The following is a 16,606-nucleotide window of genomic DNA, read 5'->3' as shown; positions in this document are numbered from 1 at the left end:
CTGTCCATGTGGAGTTTGCACATTTTCCCCGTGTTTGCGTGGGTTTCGCCCCCACAAGCCAAAGATGTGCAGGGTAGGTGGATTGGTCATGCTAAATTGCCCCTTAATTGGAAAAAATTAATTGGGTATTCTGAATTTCAAAAGAAAATCCTACTCAGGGCACTGTGATCATGACTAGGACCTCTGTTTTCATTAGCTGCCGGATAGATATTGGCTGGGATACGGGGGAATTCATCCTCTCTTCAAAATCTCTTATTTCCACCTGAGATGGCTGACAGGGCCTTGGCTCAACAGGTCATCTGATAGGAGACAGCGCCTCCAAGAGTACAGCATTGGGTCTGTCAATCCTGATTTGGTGCTCAAATGCCTTGAGCAGGCTTTGACCCCACAACCCTCTGACACAGAAACAATGGTCTTGTCCCTCAGCCACATTCCCGCCAGAGGCAACTCAAATCCTTCTGCTCGTCCACCCAGCTGTTACCATACATTCCATCTCCAGCTTCCGAAGATCTCCCCCTCCCACCCCACCACACACACCACCCTGCGGGGGAGGCAAATAACCACTGTCCTCTTGCGGGATCTTCTGGCCCTGCAATATCTATGGCATTTTGCGCAGTGCGCGGTTTTGCCATGAGCGGGACCAGAAGATCCCGCCAGCGGGAAAATCTGGAAAATCCCACCACGAGTCTTCAGAGCACTGCCTCGCCCTTCAAGAAGATCCCACACAAAACCAACCTTTGTGGCCGTTTCTTTGCTCTGTCGTGCCTGCCAGTCCAAACCTTTGCTTTATCCGATTGCCCACCCACTCAACATTCTTGCCCTTCTCACAAGCCTCTCAAGAATATACCCCAAGCCCCCTCCCCTGCCAGGACGACGCTTTGTACCTGGCTGCGGGGTGCCAGTGGTGCCCTGCTGGATGATCAGGGGGACACTCTCATGGTTCTCCTCCACGGCGTAGATGCTGATGTTGTACTTGACGCCAGGGAAAAGGTCGCCCAGGGTCAGGTTGGTCGTGGTACTGGGCAGAATGATCTCCGTGCTGCTGGCGCCTTCCATAGATGGTGTGTACACCACACGGTAACCTTCAGATCCAAGCACAGGATAAGCAGTTAGCCACCACCAGCAACACTGCTTCCAATTCTCATTTCATGGGTAGCCGCTAAAAACTTAATTTCCATTTTGACATCTTACCCCCACCACCCCCCCAACACTTTGTCCCTCAGTTTATTTCCTCCTTCCTCATCCCCTTGCGGAAGGTGATGGTGGCAGGGCTTCAGTCCCTTGGACGATGGCCACCATTTGTTATCGAGCTCCAACGTCTATACCCTCGCGCTAACAGGTCTCAGGTGGACTGCCCGACCCAAACGTGGATCGCTGCCAACACCACTTCTATCAGGGGGTGCACCTGCACAGAATATCGAGGGGTATCAACCCTGACATCTGGTCAAAGGTGCCCTCCTGGCGACGGAGGCCATGCAGAGATCTTTTGGGAACCGGGCAGAGTCCATCAAGGGACTGAGCAGTAAACGTCTCGGAATCATCCAGATGAACCTCACACAGGGTAGATTTGACCTTCCTGACCTCTGAGTGGCTCTTCTGATCAATCCTGCATGAATTTGTAAAACCTATTCAAATTTAATGAAGCTATTATTTGGGGGGGGGTGGGGTGGGGGGGAGATTTAAACCCTTAGCTGGCCTTACCCTCGGTCACTCTAAAGAGTTGAGAGTTAAAAGAAACACTTCACCTGTTGAACAATTCCCCAATCATGTTGGCCTACCTGTGATCGGAGCCTGAGGCCTGCTCCATTTAATGGTCATGGAGGAATCGTCAACCTTCTCCACGGTGTGTTTGGTGGGACTGTCAGGCGCTGTGAGGGAAGGCAGAACATTATTGTAGCAAAATGATGGGTTCTTTCTTGATCACAAATAATAATTTTGAAAAGCACCAATGAAATCTGTCCTCAATGACTCACCTGTGGTGGGCGTCTTTGTTAGAATCAGTTTCTGTCCTTGATCTGTGACTTCAAAAACATTCACAATGTACTTGCGGCCGGGCAGCAAGTTAGGAATGGAAACAGATGTGGCTGTTTTTGGAACATCTGGAAATAAAAAGGAAATAAAGATTTAAAATACTACCTGTCTTACCATGCCTTGGAGATATGTACTCCAAGCACCGACATATTAACTTGTTGGACTGAATGTCATCCCACTTTGCGACAAATCCCCTTTACCTCCATTACCCTTCTGCTCAATGACCTACAGTGGCTCTCGCTGCTGCAACAGTGAAATTTTCATCCTTCTTCATCTCTCCAATGCTTCGGTCCCTCCTATCTCTGAAACCAATCATGCGTCCACGATCTCTGTGCTGTTTCGATGTGGCCTCTCATCAAACCCTCAATTTTCATCACTCCCATGGTTGGTGCCCGGGACTTCACCATCAGCCAGACCGTGGCCCAACGGAAAGTGAGGAGTAAGCAGAACACTTCAGACATCAGCGGGACTGGACGACCCCAGCATTGGCCAATGGCGGGCTGCCTCCGCCTGGGGGAAATACGCCGTTAATGGGGACGGGAGAGAGCAGGAAATCCCAACCCAGGGCAGCAGGAGAATTCCTTTCTCTTCTTCAGGGTAAGCACTGCTCCTTTCTCTTCTGTTGAGGGACACTCACACTGCATTTCACACACTTACACACACACTTGTACTCACACACACACACACTCGTACTTACATTCACACACACACACTCACAGTCACATCAGACTCACTCACAATCTCACACATTCGCATCCACACACTTGTGCTCACAGTTGCTCAAACACACATGCACTCACTCACACTCACTTTCATCACTTGTACCCCCACACACTCGTCCTCACTCACACACACTTGTACTCACACTCGCTCACCAGTCGCATACTCATATTCACCCCCATATTCACACACATACTCGTACTCACAATCACACCAACTCACATTCACTCATGACCTCACTCACACAAACTCATTTACACACTCATACTCACCCACACATGTACTCACACTCACTCGTACTCACACACACTCATACACAGACACTCACACTGACACTCATACTCACACACCTGTACTCACACACATTCGTGCTCTCACACTCACAACCACACTCACAATCTCACTCATACATGTTCACTTACACACATATACTCACACTCATACTCACTCACGCACACTTGTACTCACACACTTGTACTCACACACATACTCACACTCGTACTCACACACACTCATTCACGCACTCAAACACTCACTCGTAGAGTCACATACACAAACTCACTCAAACACACACATTCAAACACTCGCACAATCACTCGCTGGAACACACAAACTCAAACACACATTCACATGCAAACACACAGACTCTCAGCTGCCCTCTGAAATGGCCCAGCAAGCCACCCAAGTTCAAGGAAAGTTAGGGGGTGGGCAACAAATGCTGGCCCTGCCAGTGCCACTCATATCCCACAAAAAATAACAAACAAATGAGCTGAATTGTAATATTTTCAGAGAGCATGATCCCCATCTGATTCAGTGGCTGTTTGATGGGGGTGATGAATGTGGAGACTGTTCAACCAATCAAGTGATGTTTCCTTCCATTCTCAACAGGAAGCAGGAAAGTTAGGTTTCAGGAAGAGCTCGGAAACATTAGGGACGGAGCAACTGTGTTGGCATTTCCCATCCACTTGAGTAAATGGTCCTCATTGCATTTGCCTCACTGGTGTTTTTGATCCCTTTTCCATTGTACATTCCTCCAGAGGGGAATGGATCTAAATTTCCAACATCCCTGCAGAGCGGTAGCAAGTTTAAGTATATGCAGGTGCGGGACTTCGCACAAAAGGAGTGGCAGACGTCCCGCCAGTTACTGGAGTACACGTTAGAGCGACTGCTGCTCCCTGATGATTTGGAGGAGGGTAGGATTGGGAACATATACGGGTGGTTGGGGCATTAGAGCAAAGCACAGGTGATGAGGATAAAGCGTAAGTGGGAGGAGGAGTTGGGGAAGGAGATAGGTTAGGGACTCGGGTGTGAGGCGATGTGGTGGGTGAACTCAATCTCCTCCTGCGCGAGGAAGAGTTTGACTCAGTTCAAGGTGGTACACAGGTTGCACATAGGGCGAGGATGAGTGGATTCTTCCAGGGGGTGACTGATGGGTGTGTGAAGTGTGGGCGGGGCCAGAGAATCAGGCTCACACATTCTGGGATTGCAAGAAGCTGGACAGCATTTGGGAGGCGGTGTTTGGGACATTATCCAGGATAGTGGGGGCTGAGGTCAGGCTACACCAAGTTGTGGCGAACTATGGGGTTGTGGAGGAGCCGGAGCTGCTGGAGGAGATGGGGGCTGATGTAGTGGCCCTCGTCTCTCTGATTGCCCACTGAAGTCTCCTATTGAATTGGGAGGTCAGAGATGTCACCAGGGATGGCGGACTAGCTGGGGGACTTGTACGACTTTATCCAACTGGAGAAGGTGAAGCTCAAGTTGAGGGGGTCAGCAGAAGAGGGTTTTGAGGTGCGATGGAAGTCATTCATGACTTTGTTTGGGAAGCTGATCGTCGTGAGGGAGGGGGGGGGGGGGGTGCTGGGATTAAAAAGGGAGAAACTGTACAAACTGTTGATTGTGCTTTGATGTACTGTGTATTTTGTTGATGTTATGTATGTTTGGAATAAAATATCGTTAAAAACAAACATTCACAGGGAGATACGGAGATACAGAGCTTCCCGGTGGCGCGGGCCTCCACACTGTTGGAGGCGGTGCAGACGACGGGGGAATGAAGAAGGGGGTGGTGTCGGCGATTTATGGGGCGATTCTGGGAGAAGAGAAGGCACCGCTGGAGGGGATGAAGACAAAGTGGGAGGAAGAGTTGGGAGAGAGCATGGAGGCGGGGTTGTGGTGTGAGGTGCTCAGGAGGGTAAATGCCTCAATTTCTTGCACGAGGTTAGGGCTGATACAACTGAAGGTGGTGTATAGGGCGCACCTCACAAAGGCGAGGATGAGCCGACTCTGAGGGGGTAGAGGATATTTGTGAATGTTGCGGGGGGGGGGGGGGGGGGTGCAAACCACGTTCATATATTTTGGTCCTGTCCAAAGCTGGAGGGGTATTGAAGGGAGGTGTTCAGAGTAATTTCGAAGGTACTACATGTGAGGCTTGATTCGGTCCTTTGGAGGCCATATTCGAGGTATCGGATCAGCCAGGGTTGGAAGCGGGTGCGGAGGCAGATAATCGCCTGCAGGCGGATCCTGTTGGGGTGGAGGTCAGTTTCTCCACCTTGTGCCCTGGCGTGGCGGGGGGATCTGTTGGGAGTTTTTAACACTTGAGAAGGTGAAGTTTGAGTTGAGGGGAAGGATGGAAGGGTTCTACAATTCATGGGCTTTGTTTATTATGCACTTTCAAGAATTGGATGACATTAGCGGATGGGGAAGGGTTGGACTGTGTACGTTGTTGGTGACTATGTATGGGTGGTTGGTGGATTCCTGAATCCTTTTCTTTGATATTTGTATTTAAAATGTTGGGAGTTGTTTGAGGGTTGGCGGGAGGGAGAAATTGTTGGCCAGGAGATTGATATTGTATTTGTTACCGTTGATTGTTTGTTGGTGGGTGTAAATTTGGCTGAAACTATGAAAAAGGAGACTAATAATATATTTTTTAAACATTCACATCATCCCAGATTCCCCAGAGCCACAAGTTCTTCGGGAAATCATTCCTTCCAGTTCGACTGGTGAATGTTGGGTGGGGGAGGGAAGGTTCAAACTGAAGGTGTTGGGGAGGAGCGAAAGACAGGGTGGGGGAAGGGAGTCAAAGGGGGATGGGCTTACCAAGGTACTGAGGCTGAGCATTATCTTCACTAAGCTCGTACTTGATCCTGTATCCAGACACTGTGTCGGAGGCTGAAACCCAGGACACCACAAAGCTGCTGGATGTGACCTCCTTGATCGATTCTGTCACCGAGGACTCAGTAATTCGGTCTTCGCTAGCCAACGGTTCTGACATGCCCTCAGCGGGGGACACTGCGAGGATGAAGAGAGAGAGACATGGGGTCATAAGACCGTAATTACAGAATTAAGAATCCTCCCCAAGTTGGGTGGCACGATGGCGAAGTATTTGCACTGCTGCCTCACGGGGCCGAGGACCCACGTTCAATCCAGGCCCGGTCACTGTCCGTGTGGAGTTTGCACATTCTCCCCGTGTCTGCGTGGGTCTCACCCCTACAACCCAAAGATGAGAAAATGAACAGGGTAGATGGATTGACCACGCTAAATTTCCCCTTAATTGGGGGAACAAAAATTTTAAAGAATTCCAAGGTGGGGGGCAGGCTGTCGAGAATAAAGGATTACACCCATAGCGATCTTCCCACAGTTGGTTACTTATTTGGAGGGAGTCATGTTTTGTGCCGGCATTGAGAGGGTCAGGGCCTCAACATGCCGGCAGACCCAGTTCCTCAGAGATTGAGGCATCATCTCTGAAGGGTGCCCCATCTCAGAATAATGCTACAGACCGTGCTCCCCCATCCCTGCCACACCATACTAATCGCCGGCATCAGGCCCCCCATCCCTATCTCCTGTGCTAGCGCCTCCCCACCCGTAGGTGAGAGGCACCCTGCTATAGGGTCACCAAATGTGCCACCCCTTCATGCCCCGCCCTTTTCAGGCCCCACTCCATTCAGGACCCCCCCCACCCCGGCACCCTGGAATTGCCAACCTAGCTGCCTGGCTGGCACAGCCTGGCCAGGGTGCCAGGCCATGTCCCCGACCATTCGGGGACTACAATGGCCTCTGAGCCCCTCGGTGTTGTCATCACGGTTGGTGTCCGTTTGTGGAGACCAGTAGTGATTTGCGCCGCCTTCACGTTGTGCCGGTGGGTGGGAGAATTGCCGGAGCCGGGAGAATCTGACTTAAAGTCAATCCTGCATATTTAAATTGGATTTTTAACATGCTAATTTGGTTCATGCCCAGATTGCATCTGCTGGCAGGGCCTGGGAGCATTGGAAACTGTTTGGCGCCCGGTGCAAATCCCATTTTGGACCTCTCCCGGAATTCTCCTGACATAGCGGGATTTGCGCCAAGCACAACATGGCTAGAGAAAAGCCCCCGCTGTTTCCTGTAACAAGGTGTGGGAGTCCAGGATGTCGAGGAATGACCATAAAATAAAGAGCTAGGCCATTCAACGGTGATGTCTTCAGACAAAGGGGCAGGGGGTCTAAGAAAGTTAAAACTGCGATTGATAGCTTTTTGTTGGGGAGATAAATACGGTTACAATTTCAGCCATGATCTAATTGAATGGCCTCTTCCTGTTCTTATGAAAATCAGCTCCCTCCCAGCAACGCCCCAAGACCTTGATAGGTCTGCATGGCTAAGCACGATGAGATTTGGGATTCAGACTCCCTTTTAACTATTTGTGGCTCCACCAAAGCCCCCCCTGCCATCCCACCCGACACGCAGGAGGGTGGGGTTGCTTCTTTTTAATTTAATTCTCCAACAATGCAGCCCGTGGGCGACAACTATGTGAATTCGGCCACAAGAGACAGTCCCCTTGGAAGGACTTGCGGTTCCCACTGAAGGCAAAATTGGGACTGGGGGGTGGGGGTGGGGGGGTGGAGGAGTGCTTTGTAAGTTAGCCATTGTCAAATCACAGCAAGATTTACAGCAGCTCCAGGTACCCCTTTGCATAGAGGAAACGCACTACCTTTCATTAGCCATGCCTGCTAACATGTTCCAAATAGAGATGGTTATGAGGGGAGGAGGAGAATGCAGACACATGGAGGGGCATTACTCACAAGGCATGGAGGAGGTTGTGAATTCAAATTTGCTGACGACTCTCCGGTTATTCAGCAACTTGCTGATGAGCTGGCCTTCATAGGTGATGCCTGGTCTCAGGTCCCTGAGCGTGTAGGAAAACATGTTGCCTGGAACAGTCACCTCCCTCCATTGCTCCATCGAGTGTTTCTGAGTGAAAAGCACACAAGCAAAGCTAACTTTAAAACCCATGTTGTGTGTGCAAATGTGCCTGTGTGCTTGCGCATGTGGGTGTAGATGCACATATACAAACACGCACAGCCAAAACCATGAACACACACACAAATTCACACACAAACACACACATGAACACAGAAACACTCACGCAAACACACACACAAGAACACACAGATACACACAAGAACATGTACAGATGCACTCAAGAGCACACAAATACGCACACCCAAACACCGCATAGGCACACGATCGCTGCAGTTTTTAAAATGGCTGTCAAGTTTGCCTCAAACCCCAGTTTTGATCAGCAATTGGTTAAATGCCAGATCACAAAGTTTTGTGTTTAATGAACTATACTTCCAGCGCTGAAGGGCTTTTAAAACAGTGTAAAATATCAGCAGGAAGCATGAAATGAAGATGCAATTACCAACATATTTTTTACATTAAATGGATGCTTTTCCAGGCTTTAAAAAAAATACAATTGCCTCCACACACTTTTTTTAAAAAGCACCGTTGTTCCCTCCTCCTCCTCTCCTCAGGCTCTCCCAAGGTGCCTCCCTAAAGTTACTACAGTGGGGCAGCAGGGTGGCGCAGTGGTTAGCACCGCTGCCTTGCAGCACCGAGGTCCCAGGTTCGATCCCGGCCCCGGGTCACTGTCTGTGTGGAGTTTGCACATTCTCCCTGTGTTTGTGTGGGTTTTTTAAGTACCACAGTTCACAACATGAGGCTCATGCAGGTTAATCGCCTGTGGGGCATCACAAGACATTCGCTCTCTTGCAGCAGCAGTCAGTAGATACTATAGTAGTGCGGGCTCCCCCAATCCTGCTGTACCCCAGAGAGCCAAACTGCAACACACATGCCACTAACCCCAAGATGGGCTCTCTAAGAGCGAGACTTGAACACAGGTTTGGGGAACCTGCCATGTCTGGAGTCACAGAAGGTCAGAAATCGTCCATGGCAAGGCTCGTTCAAAATGATGTGAAGTTCACAGCTGGCGACTAAGAGAACCTATTGTGGAGGTCACTGCCAAGTGATCGTACACTTGTCGGCCTTTTGGGGATTGGTGACGAGGTGGGGTGGGTGGGGTGTAGAATGATAGCTGGGAAGGAGCTGGCGTGTTTTTCAATGTAATAAATGCATCTTAGGTGAAAAAGAAACAATTTGTGGAGTCACTCATCATCCTGCCTTGGAAATATTTTGCCGTTCCTTTATTGTCGCTGGGTCAAAATCCCAGAACTTCCTCCATAACATCACTCTGGGCATGCCTACACCACATGGCCTGCAGTGGGATCAAGAAGAAGGCTCATAGGTCAGCACGGTGGTGCAGTGGTTAGCATCGAGACTTCGGCGCTGATGACCCGGGTTCGTATCCCGGCCCTGGGTCACTGTCTGTGTGGAGTTTGCACATTCTCCTGTGTCTGCGTGGGTTTCACCCCCACAACCCAAAGATGTGCTCGTTAGGTGGATTGGCCATGCTAAATTGCCCTTTAATTGGAAAAAAAATAATTGGGTACTCTAAATTTAAAACAAAAGGAGACTCACCATCATTTAGGAATGGGCAATAAAAGTTGGCCGAGTTAGGAAGGCCCAAATCCCGTGATTGAATAATTAATAAATTAATACAAATAAAATCTTCTGACCACAGGGCCCAGTTCCCCAGTGTAAAGGAGACGTGTGTCAACACTGTAATTTGTTAACATTAAACTAATATTCACTTGGCTGCTCTCTGTGCTCCTGTTTGTATGCCAAGAGAGTGCTGGAAATGCCATACATTTTACTGAGCATTACTTGAGCAATCGAACATTGCCTTGGCCTCGACTTCAAATGTCACTAAAGCCTGGCAGGCCAGGCGACACCAGAGGTCAAAGGGCTCGCAAGCTGCAAGCCTGTCTGTGTGCAAAACATGTTTTATGGTTGGGAAGTGGATAAACAGAATACAACAAGGGCTAAGATTTCTATTTGTGTAACAGGACATTGGGTAATCCTTTCCCTCTGCTGCTACACACGCAATTATTAACTGGCACTAAGTTCATTTTGTCTGGACACACACTGGCAGGCTGCTTGTTGTAATGCAACACTGCGAACCCCCAATCTCCATTGTGGTCAAAGAAAATTCAATAAATCAGGGCAATCTGTGGGCTGGCATTGGAAAGAATGGCTGCCGTGCCCTTTGAACCGGCAAATCCAGTCTGGTTGACCTGGTGAAAGTAGGGACATGCATACCTTTCCCAATATTAGGGTGACCCAAGGTTCGTCATAGACAGTGACATACGTTGTGAACTGTTGTAATGTAAGGAATGCCAATTTGTGCACAGTAAGTTCCCACAAACAAAGCTATGATAATGACCAGATAATTGGGAGTGATATGGGTGAAATGATGTAATATTGGCCAGGGAGAGGATGCCCCCCTGTTCCTCTTCAAAATGGTGCAATGGGATCCTGTATGCTCACTTGAGAGAGCGGGAGGAGGGGGTTCTTCAGGTCAACTTTTCAGAGGGACATACGAAAAGACAGCACCTCTGGGAGTGCAGAATTCCCTCAGCACTGAACTGTGAATGGCAGCTGAGATGACATGTTTTAAATCATGTTGGAATGTTGCATGAACCCAGAACCTTCTGACTTGGAAGTAAAAATTCTACCAGCTCCGCCACAGGTGATAAATAAATGGCGCCCAATGCCCATATCTCAAGAACACGTCAAGATGGGTTAAAATAGCACATGCTGGCCCTGGTTTACATCTTCTTTTGCTATACATCCCTAATGGCATCATCCAGGAAGCCTGATGAATATCTTTCTGCCCAGGTGCAGAAGGGGATTAAAGGGGCCACTGCACCAGGTTTCGTACGACCGTTTTGTGTCAGGAGCAGAATCTTGTCATTTCCCCACTTTGTGCCAAGAGTCACATCAAGTAATCATGTTTCTTTTTTATGGAGGATGGGAATTCCTGGCCTGCCCCTGGGTTTACACGATCACCAACTTGAGCCACTTCTCTCTTCCTCTCTCTCCCTCCCCCCAAGAAATGACTTTCTCTTGCATGGTTTCAACTCATAATCCAAGCAAAGGATTGACAGGTTGGCTATCTTACTTACAGGCCTCCATTTCAGGACATACTGCGAGATGTGGATGGATTCATGCTTATTCCACTTAACAGGATGCGTGTTCGTTAGATTCACTGCCTCTGTGAACAGCACGTGCACAGGTCCAGTTCCTGAGGAAGACAAGTTGTTCTTGGTCAGACAGAACAATGGCACAAGAATTGTGAGTATACTGAACTGATATGCAGGTTCTTACATCGAAAAGAGCAATGTTATAGCACAGCAACATACCATTCAGCCCAACTGATGCAGTCCATGTACTCCTGAACGTGACCCTCCCCTTCCTCCAACCCCACTCCATATCCGGTGTAGAAGCTAATCTTTCCTTCCTCGTGGGTATATCCAACCTCCCCTGAAATGTGTCTTCTCACCTCTACTCCATGTGGAAGTAAGCTCCTCTTTCAGAGTAAAAAGTTTTCTCCCGAATTCCCGACTGGGTTTGTTCATGACAATCTCATATTTATGACTTCTACTCTAGTCTGGGGGAGGTCTTGTGGTGCAGTGGGATAGCGTCCCTACCTCTGAGCCAGGAGTCTCACTGGTTGGTGTGGGAAACTGCCTTCATAAAGTGGCCAAACCCAGGGCGACTGTTGGCCTGTAGGTTTGTCCACTATGCCGAGTGGGAGAGATTCCTGACCGGCCACGCTGCTAAAGGTAACGGAAAACCACTGCAGTGCTTTGCCAAGCACCATCAGGGATCGGTCCAATGGAAGTCCATGGTTGTCAATGCTCTCCTAGGACCTGGTACCAGGAGGGTTTTTGTGCTGGTCTCCATTACAAGTGGAAACATCTGCCTGGCAGAACCCTTTCATATTCTTATCGTATCTGGGCACCCCTTAATCTTCTCCTTTTCTGCAGCCTGTCTAGTCTTTCCCAATTTGCATAATCTCTCAGTTCTGGTATTAAGCCTGCCAATCATTTCTCTCGATCCTTTTACATCCTTTGCGGCCTCACGAAGGCACTCTGAAACAAATTCATAACGTCTCTGCCTTTCTCCTGCACACACCTCAAATCTCACCAACATCCTCAGGCATGACCTGGTGCACATTCCACGAGCTATTAATGGGTTAAATGATGAGGAGCGGTTTCACAGACGAGGCTTCCCACCGCTTCAGCATAAAAGAGCAATTCCAATTGTCTTCCTGTATGTACCTGGTGGTGCACTAGACAGAGGTTAGTCTGTTTCCAGCACGAGTTACTCCCAGAACAGGTCGCTAGTCTGTCACAAGGGGCTTATAGCTTGAGTGGCGCCACTCCACATCATGTATGAGTGACCAGGGCAGCACGGTGGCACAGTGGTTAGCATTGCTGCCTACGGCGCTGAGGACCTGGGTTCAAATCCCGGCCCTGGGTCGCTGGCCGTGCGGAGTTTGCACATTCTCCCCATGTCTGAATGGGTCTCACCCCACAGCCCAAAAACATGTGCAGGATAGGTCGATTCGCCACGCTAAACTGCCCCTTAATTGGAAAAAATAATTGGGTACTCTAAATTTTTTTTTTTAATGTATAAGTGACCAGGTGTCTCTCCCGCTCTTACCACTATATGTTGATGGGCCACACTATGGCACAGTGGTTGGCACTGCTGCCTCATGGCGCCGAGAACCCAGGTTTGATCCCGGCCCTGGGTCACTGTCCATGTGGAGTTTGCACATTCTGCCCGTGTCTGCATGGGTCTCACTCCCACAACCCAAAAAGATGTGCAGGGCAAGTGGATTGGCACACTAAATTGCCCTTAATTGAAAAAAAAAGATTTGGGTACACTAAATTTATTTTGAAAAATTACCAGCCATTGGTGTGTTGGAAGGGCTTTTGCAGGTTGATACTCAACCTGTTTGGGCCCGTTATGACCGCATCTTCTTTGGCCAACAAGACTCACACCCAGAGCTTCTGGCTGAAAGCAGGGATGCCACCCAGTGTGCTACACAACCTCCATTTAAAATAGTACGGGATGATCTAACTGAAATGTTTCCAAGATGATTCAGAGCGTTGATGGGTTCGAGAGAGAGAAACGATTTTCTCTGGTGGAAGGATCCCCAAGAAGGGTACATGGCCTAAAGATTTGAGCTGAGCAATTCAGGGGTGATGTCAGGAATCACTTCTTCTCAAAGAAACATCTGGAACTCCCTGCCCCACCACACCACCCCCACCCCATCCAACAAAAAGGATGTTGAAGCTCGGGATCAACTGAAAACTCAAAGGGGACGGAAGCTTTTGTCAGCTAAGACTTTTCCTGCCTGTGGAACCAATGGAGTTTAAGATACAGATCTGCCTTCATCTAACTGAATTGTGGAACAGGCTTGAGGGGCTGAATGTCCCCCTCCTGTTCCTATGGAACTATAAGGATGCTGCAATTGACATTGGTATGTCTGGTCAGGGTTTCCATTTCAAATCATCCCTAAATTAGTTACACCTAGTTACTGTCTACTCAAAAGTCATGAATTTTTGATTAATTGTGAATTATATTATGACATTTTTATTAGCCCTGCCAAGTTACTAACTTGATAACTTTATAAATCACTACTAATCTCAACTAACAATTCATTTGGCAGTTAAGTCAGGTGGTGTCTAGTTATTAACCTAGTTGACTAAAACCATTACTAATCCTGTCATATTACTAACCAGGTTGCACAAGGAATTGTTACTCAGAACAAGAACTAGTGCAGAAGGAGGCCATTCAGCCCATCGAGTCTGCACCGACTCACTTAAACACTCATTTCCACCCTATCCCCACAACCCAATAATCCCTCCTAACCTTTTTGGTCACTAAGGGCAATTTATCATGGCCAATCCATGATTTATCGTGGCACGTCTTTGGACTGTGGGAGGAAACCAGAGCACCCAGAGGAAACCCACGCAGACACGGGGAGAACGTGTAGACTCCGCACAGACAGTGACCCAGCGGGGATCCAAACCTGGGACCCTGGCGCTGTGAAGCCACAGTGCCATCCACTTGTGCTATCATGCTGCTTATCTCACCTAGTTAACAAACTTATCTAGTTACTAGGTGTTAGAAGTCACCTGTCTCATCTAGCTACTAGCCTGGTAACTATATCGTGAAATCATTACTGATCTGGTTTAATTACTAATTTGGCTACATTAGAAACCATTCCTGGGCAGGATCTGCCTCCCCCACCCCTCCCCCATCCCATCCCCCGCCATGTATTCTGGCAGCTTGTCATTGGCTGTCAGCGGGTTCTTCCAGTCCCGCCCAAGTTAAAGACCATTTGCACTGTTCACTTGCCACGTCCCCAGGGAATTGGCTGTAAGTAGTCACCTTCTGCATTAGATAGTAACAACTGAAACTTTTAAAACTCAGCTAGTCACTCAGATAGTAATAATACCTTAAAAATCTCATTACATTTAAGTCCTTGCATTTTATGATCTCCTTTGAATTTGCACTGGGCGAAACAAGACATGGGGAAGAGATGGCTCAGAGACACATTTGGCAAGCTCGTTCAGTGTACTCTCAATGAACTTGGTGGGAAGCAGCATTAATCTCGGTGTAAGTGGGAAGAAAATGTGCTTCAGTATGTCCTGTGTTGCAGTACTCGCAGTCCAGTGAGGTCAACAGAGGATTGTGCAGTGCTGATAGCTCATAAATTATGTGTAACAGAAACCAGAGCGATGGGGGCCCAGGGGGAGAGGTTGCACAACAAAGATCCAAAAACAAAATCCAGCTTGCAAGACAACAACCTTGTTAGCATCACTGAATTGCAAGTATCTAGAGAGCTGTTTACCTGTGCTGTGCTATTGGCTGAATTTACCATGAAGGGTTTGACTGATCCAAAAAGAAGTCAAGCTTGACTAATCAATCAGTACAATTTGGGAAGCATTCTTAGCCACATTAAAAATGTAGTAAGAGCCCGTGATACCTCGCTGACAGATTTCTGATCAGACATTCCTGAAATGAAGTTGAGATCATTGTTACCAGTCCCTCTGATTTACAGCGGAGATGGTCACCAAGCTCAATTTAAGCAATGATTGATATCACAATGGATCCCAGGAAACAAATATCACAGCCATGCCAACTATGGATAATTTGGGGAGACGGTGGCGCATTGGTAATGTCACTCGACTAGTAGTCTGGAAGCCCAGGCTACTGCTCACGGGTTCAAATTCCACCACGGCAGCTGCTGGAACTTAAATTCAAATTTGTGACTCGCATAAGAACGAGGAGCAGGAGTAGGCCATCTGGCCCCTCGAGCCTGCTCCACCATTCAATGAGATCATGGCTGATTTTTTGTGGACTCAGCTCCACTTTCCGGCCCGAAATCCATAACCCTTAATCCCTTTATTCTTCAAAGAACTATCTATCTTTATCTTAAAAACATTTAATGAATGAGCCTCAACTGCTTCACTGGGCAAGGAATTCCATAGATTCACAACCTTTTTGGTGAAAATGTTCCTCCTAAATTCAGTCCTAAATCTACTTCCCCTTATTTTGAGGCTATGCCCCCTAATTCTGCTTTCACTCGCCAGTGGAAACAATCTGCTCGCATCTATCCTATCTATTCCCTTCATAATTTTATATGTTTCTATAAGATCCCCCCCCGCATCCTTTTAAATTCCAACGAGTACACTCCCAGTCTACTCAAACTCGCCTCGTAATCCAACCCCTTCAGCTCTGGGATTAACCTAGTGAATCTCCTCTGCACACCCTCCAGCGCCAGTACGTCCTTTCTCAGGTAAGGAGACCAAAACTGAACACAATACTCCAGGTGTGGCCTCACTAACACCTTCTACAATTACAGCATAACCTCCCTAGTCTCAAACTCCACCCTTCTAGTAATGAAGGATAAAACTCCATTTGCCTGCTTAATCACCTGTTGCATCTGTAAACCAGCTTTTTGCGACTCATGCACTAGCACACCCAGGTCTCTCTGCACAGCAGCACGTTTTAATATTTTATCATTTAAATAATAATCCCTTTTGCTGTTATTCCTACCAAAATGGATAAACTCACATTTGTCAACATTGTATTCCATCTGCCAGACCCTAGCCCATTCACTTAGCCTGTCCAAATCTCTCTGCAGACTTCCAGTATCCTCTGCACTTTTTGCTTTACCACTCATCTTAGTGTCGTCTGCAAACTTGCCCTTGGTCCCCAACTCCAAATCATCTATGTAAATTGTGAACAATTGTGGGCCCAACACTGATCCCTGAGGGACACCACTAGCTACTGATTGCCAACCAGAGAAACACCCATTAATCCCCACTCTTTGCTTTCTATTAATTAACCAATCCTCTATCCATGCTACTACTTTATCCTTAATGCCATGCATCTTTATCTTATGCAGCAGCCTTTTGTGTGGCACCTTGTCAAAAGCTTTCTGGAAATCCAGATATACCACATCCATTGGCTCCCCGTTATCTACCGCATTGGAAATGTCCTCAAAATATTTGACTAAATTTGTTCGGCACGACCTGCCCTTTATGAACCCATGCTGCGTCTGCCCAGTGGGACAATTTCCATCCAGATGCCTCGCTATTTCTTCCTTGATGATAGATTCCAGCAT

General features: G+C 48.1%; 1 protein-coding gene across 6 annotated transcripts in view; it reads right to left on the bottom strand.

Moving 5' to 3' along the window:
• The window catches only part of LOC140395386 (fibronectin-like), a 161,807-nt gene that overhangs the window by 93,384 nt on the left and 51,817 nt on the right, over nt 1-16,606 (bottom strand). For all 6 annotated transcript variants that reach the window (XM_072483085.1, XM_072483095.1, XM_072483103.1 and 3 more), the window contains exons 13-18: nt 11,085-11,203; nt 7,803-7,971; nt 5,845-6,036; nt 1,974-2,099; nt 1,779-1,868; nt 885-1,082 (exon numbers count right to left, since the gene is read on the bottom strand). In XM_072483085.1, coding sequence (XP_072339186.1) covers nt 885-1,082; nt 1,779-1,868; nt 1,974-2,099; nt 5,845-6,036; nt 7,803-7,971; nt 11,085-11,203 — 894 coding nt within the window. The remainder of the gene's footprint in view (nt 1-884; nt 1,083-1,778; nt 1,869-1,973; nt 2,100-5,844; nt 6,037-7,802; nt 7,972-11,084; nt 11,204-16,606) is intronic.

Source organism: Scyliorhinus torazame, chromosome 2, assembly GCF_047496885.1.
Source record: "Scyliorhinus torazame isolate Kashiwa2021f chromosome 2, sScyTor2.1, whole genome shotgun sequence".
Lineage (NCBI taxonomy): Eukaryota > Metazoa > Chordata > Chondrichthyes > Carcharhiniformes > Scyliorhinidae > Scyliorhinus > Scyliorhinus torazame.
The sequence above is the reverse complement of the archived record's forward strand: the minus strand, read 5'-3'. Positions and strand labels throughout refer to the sequence as shown.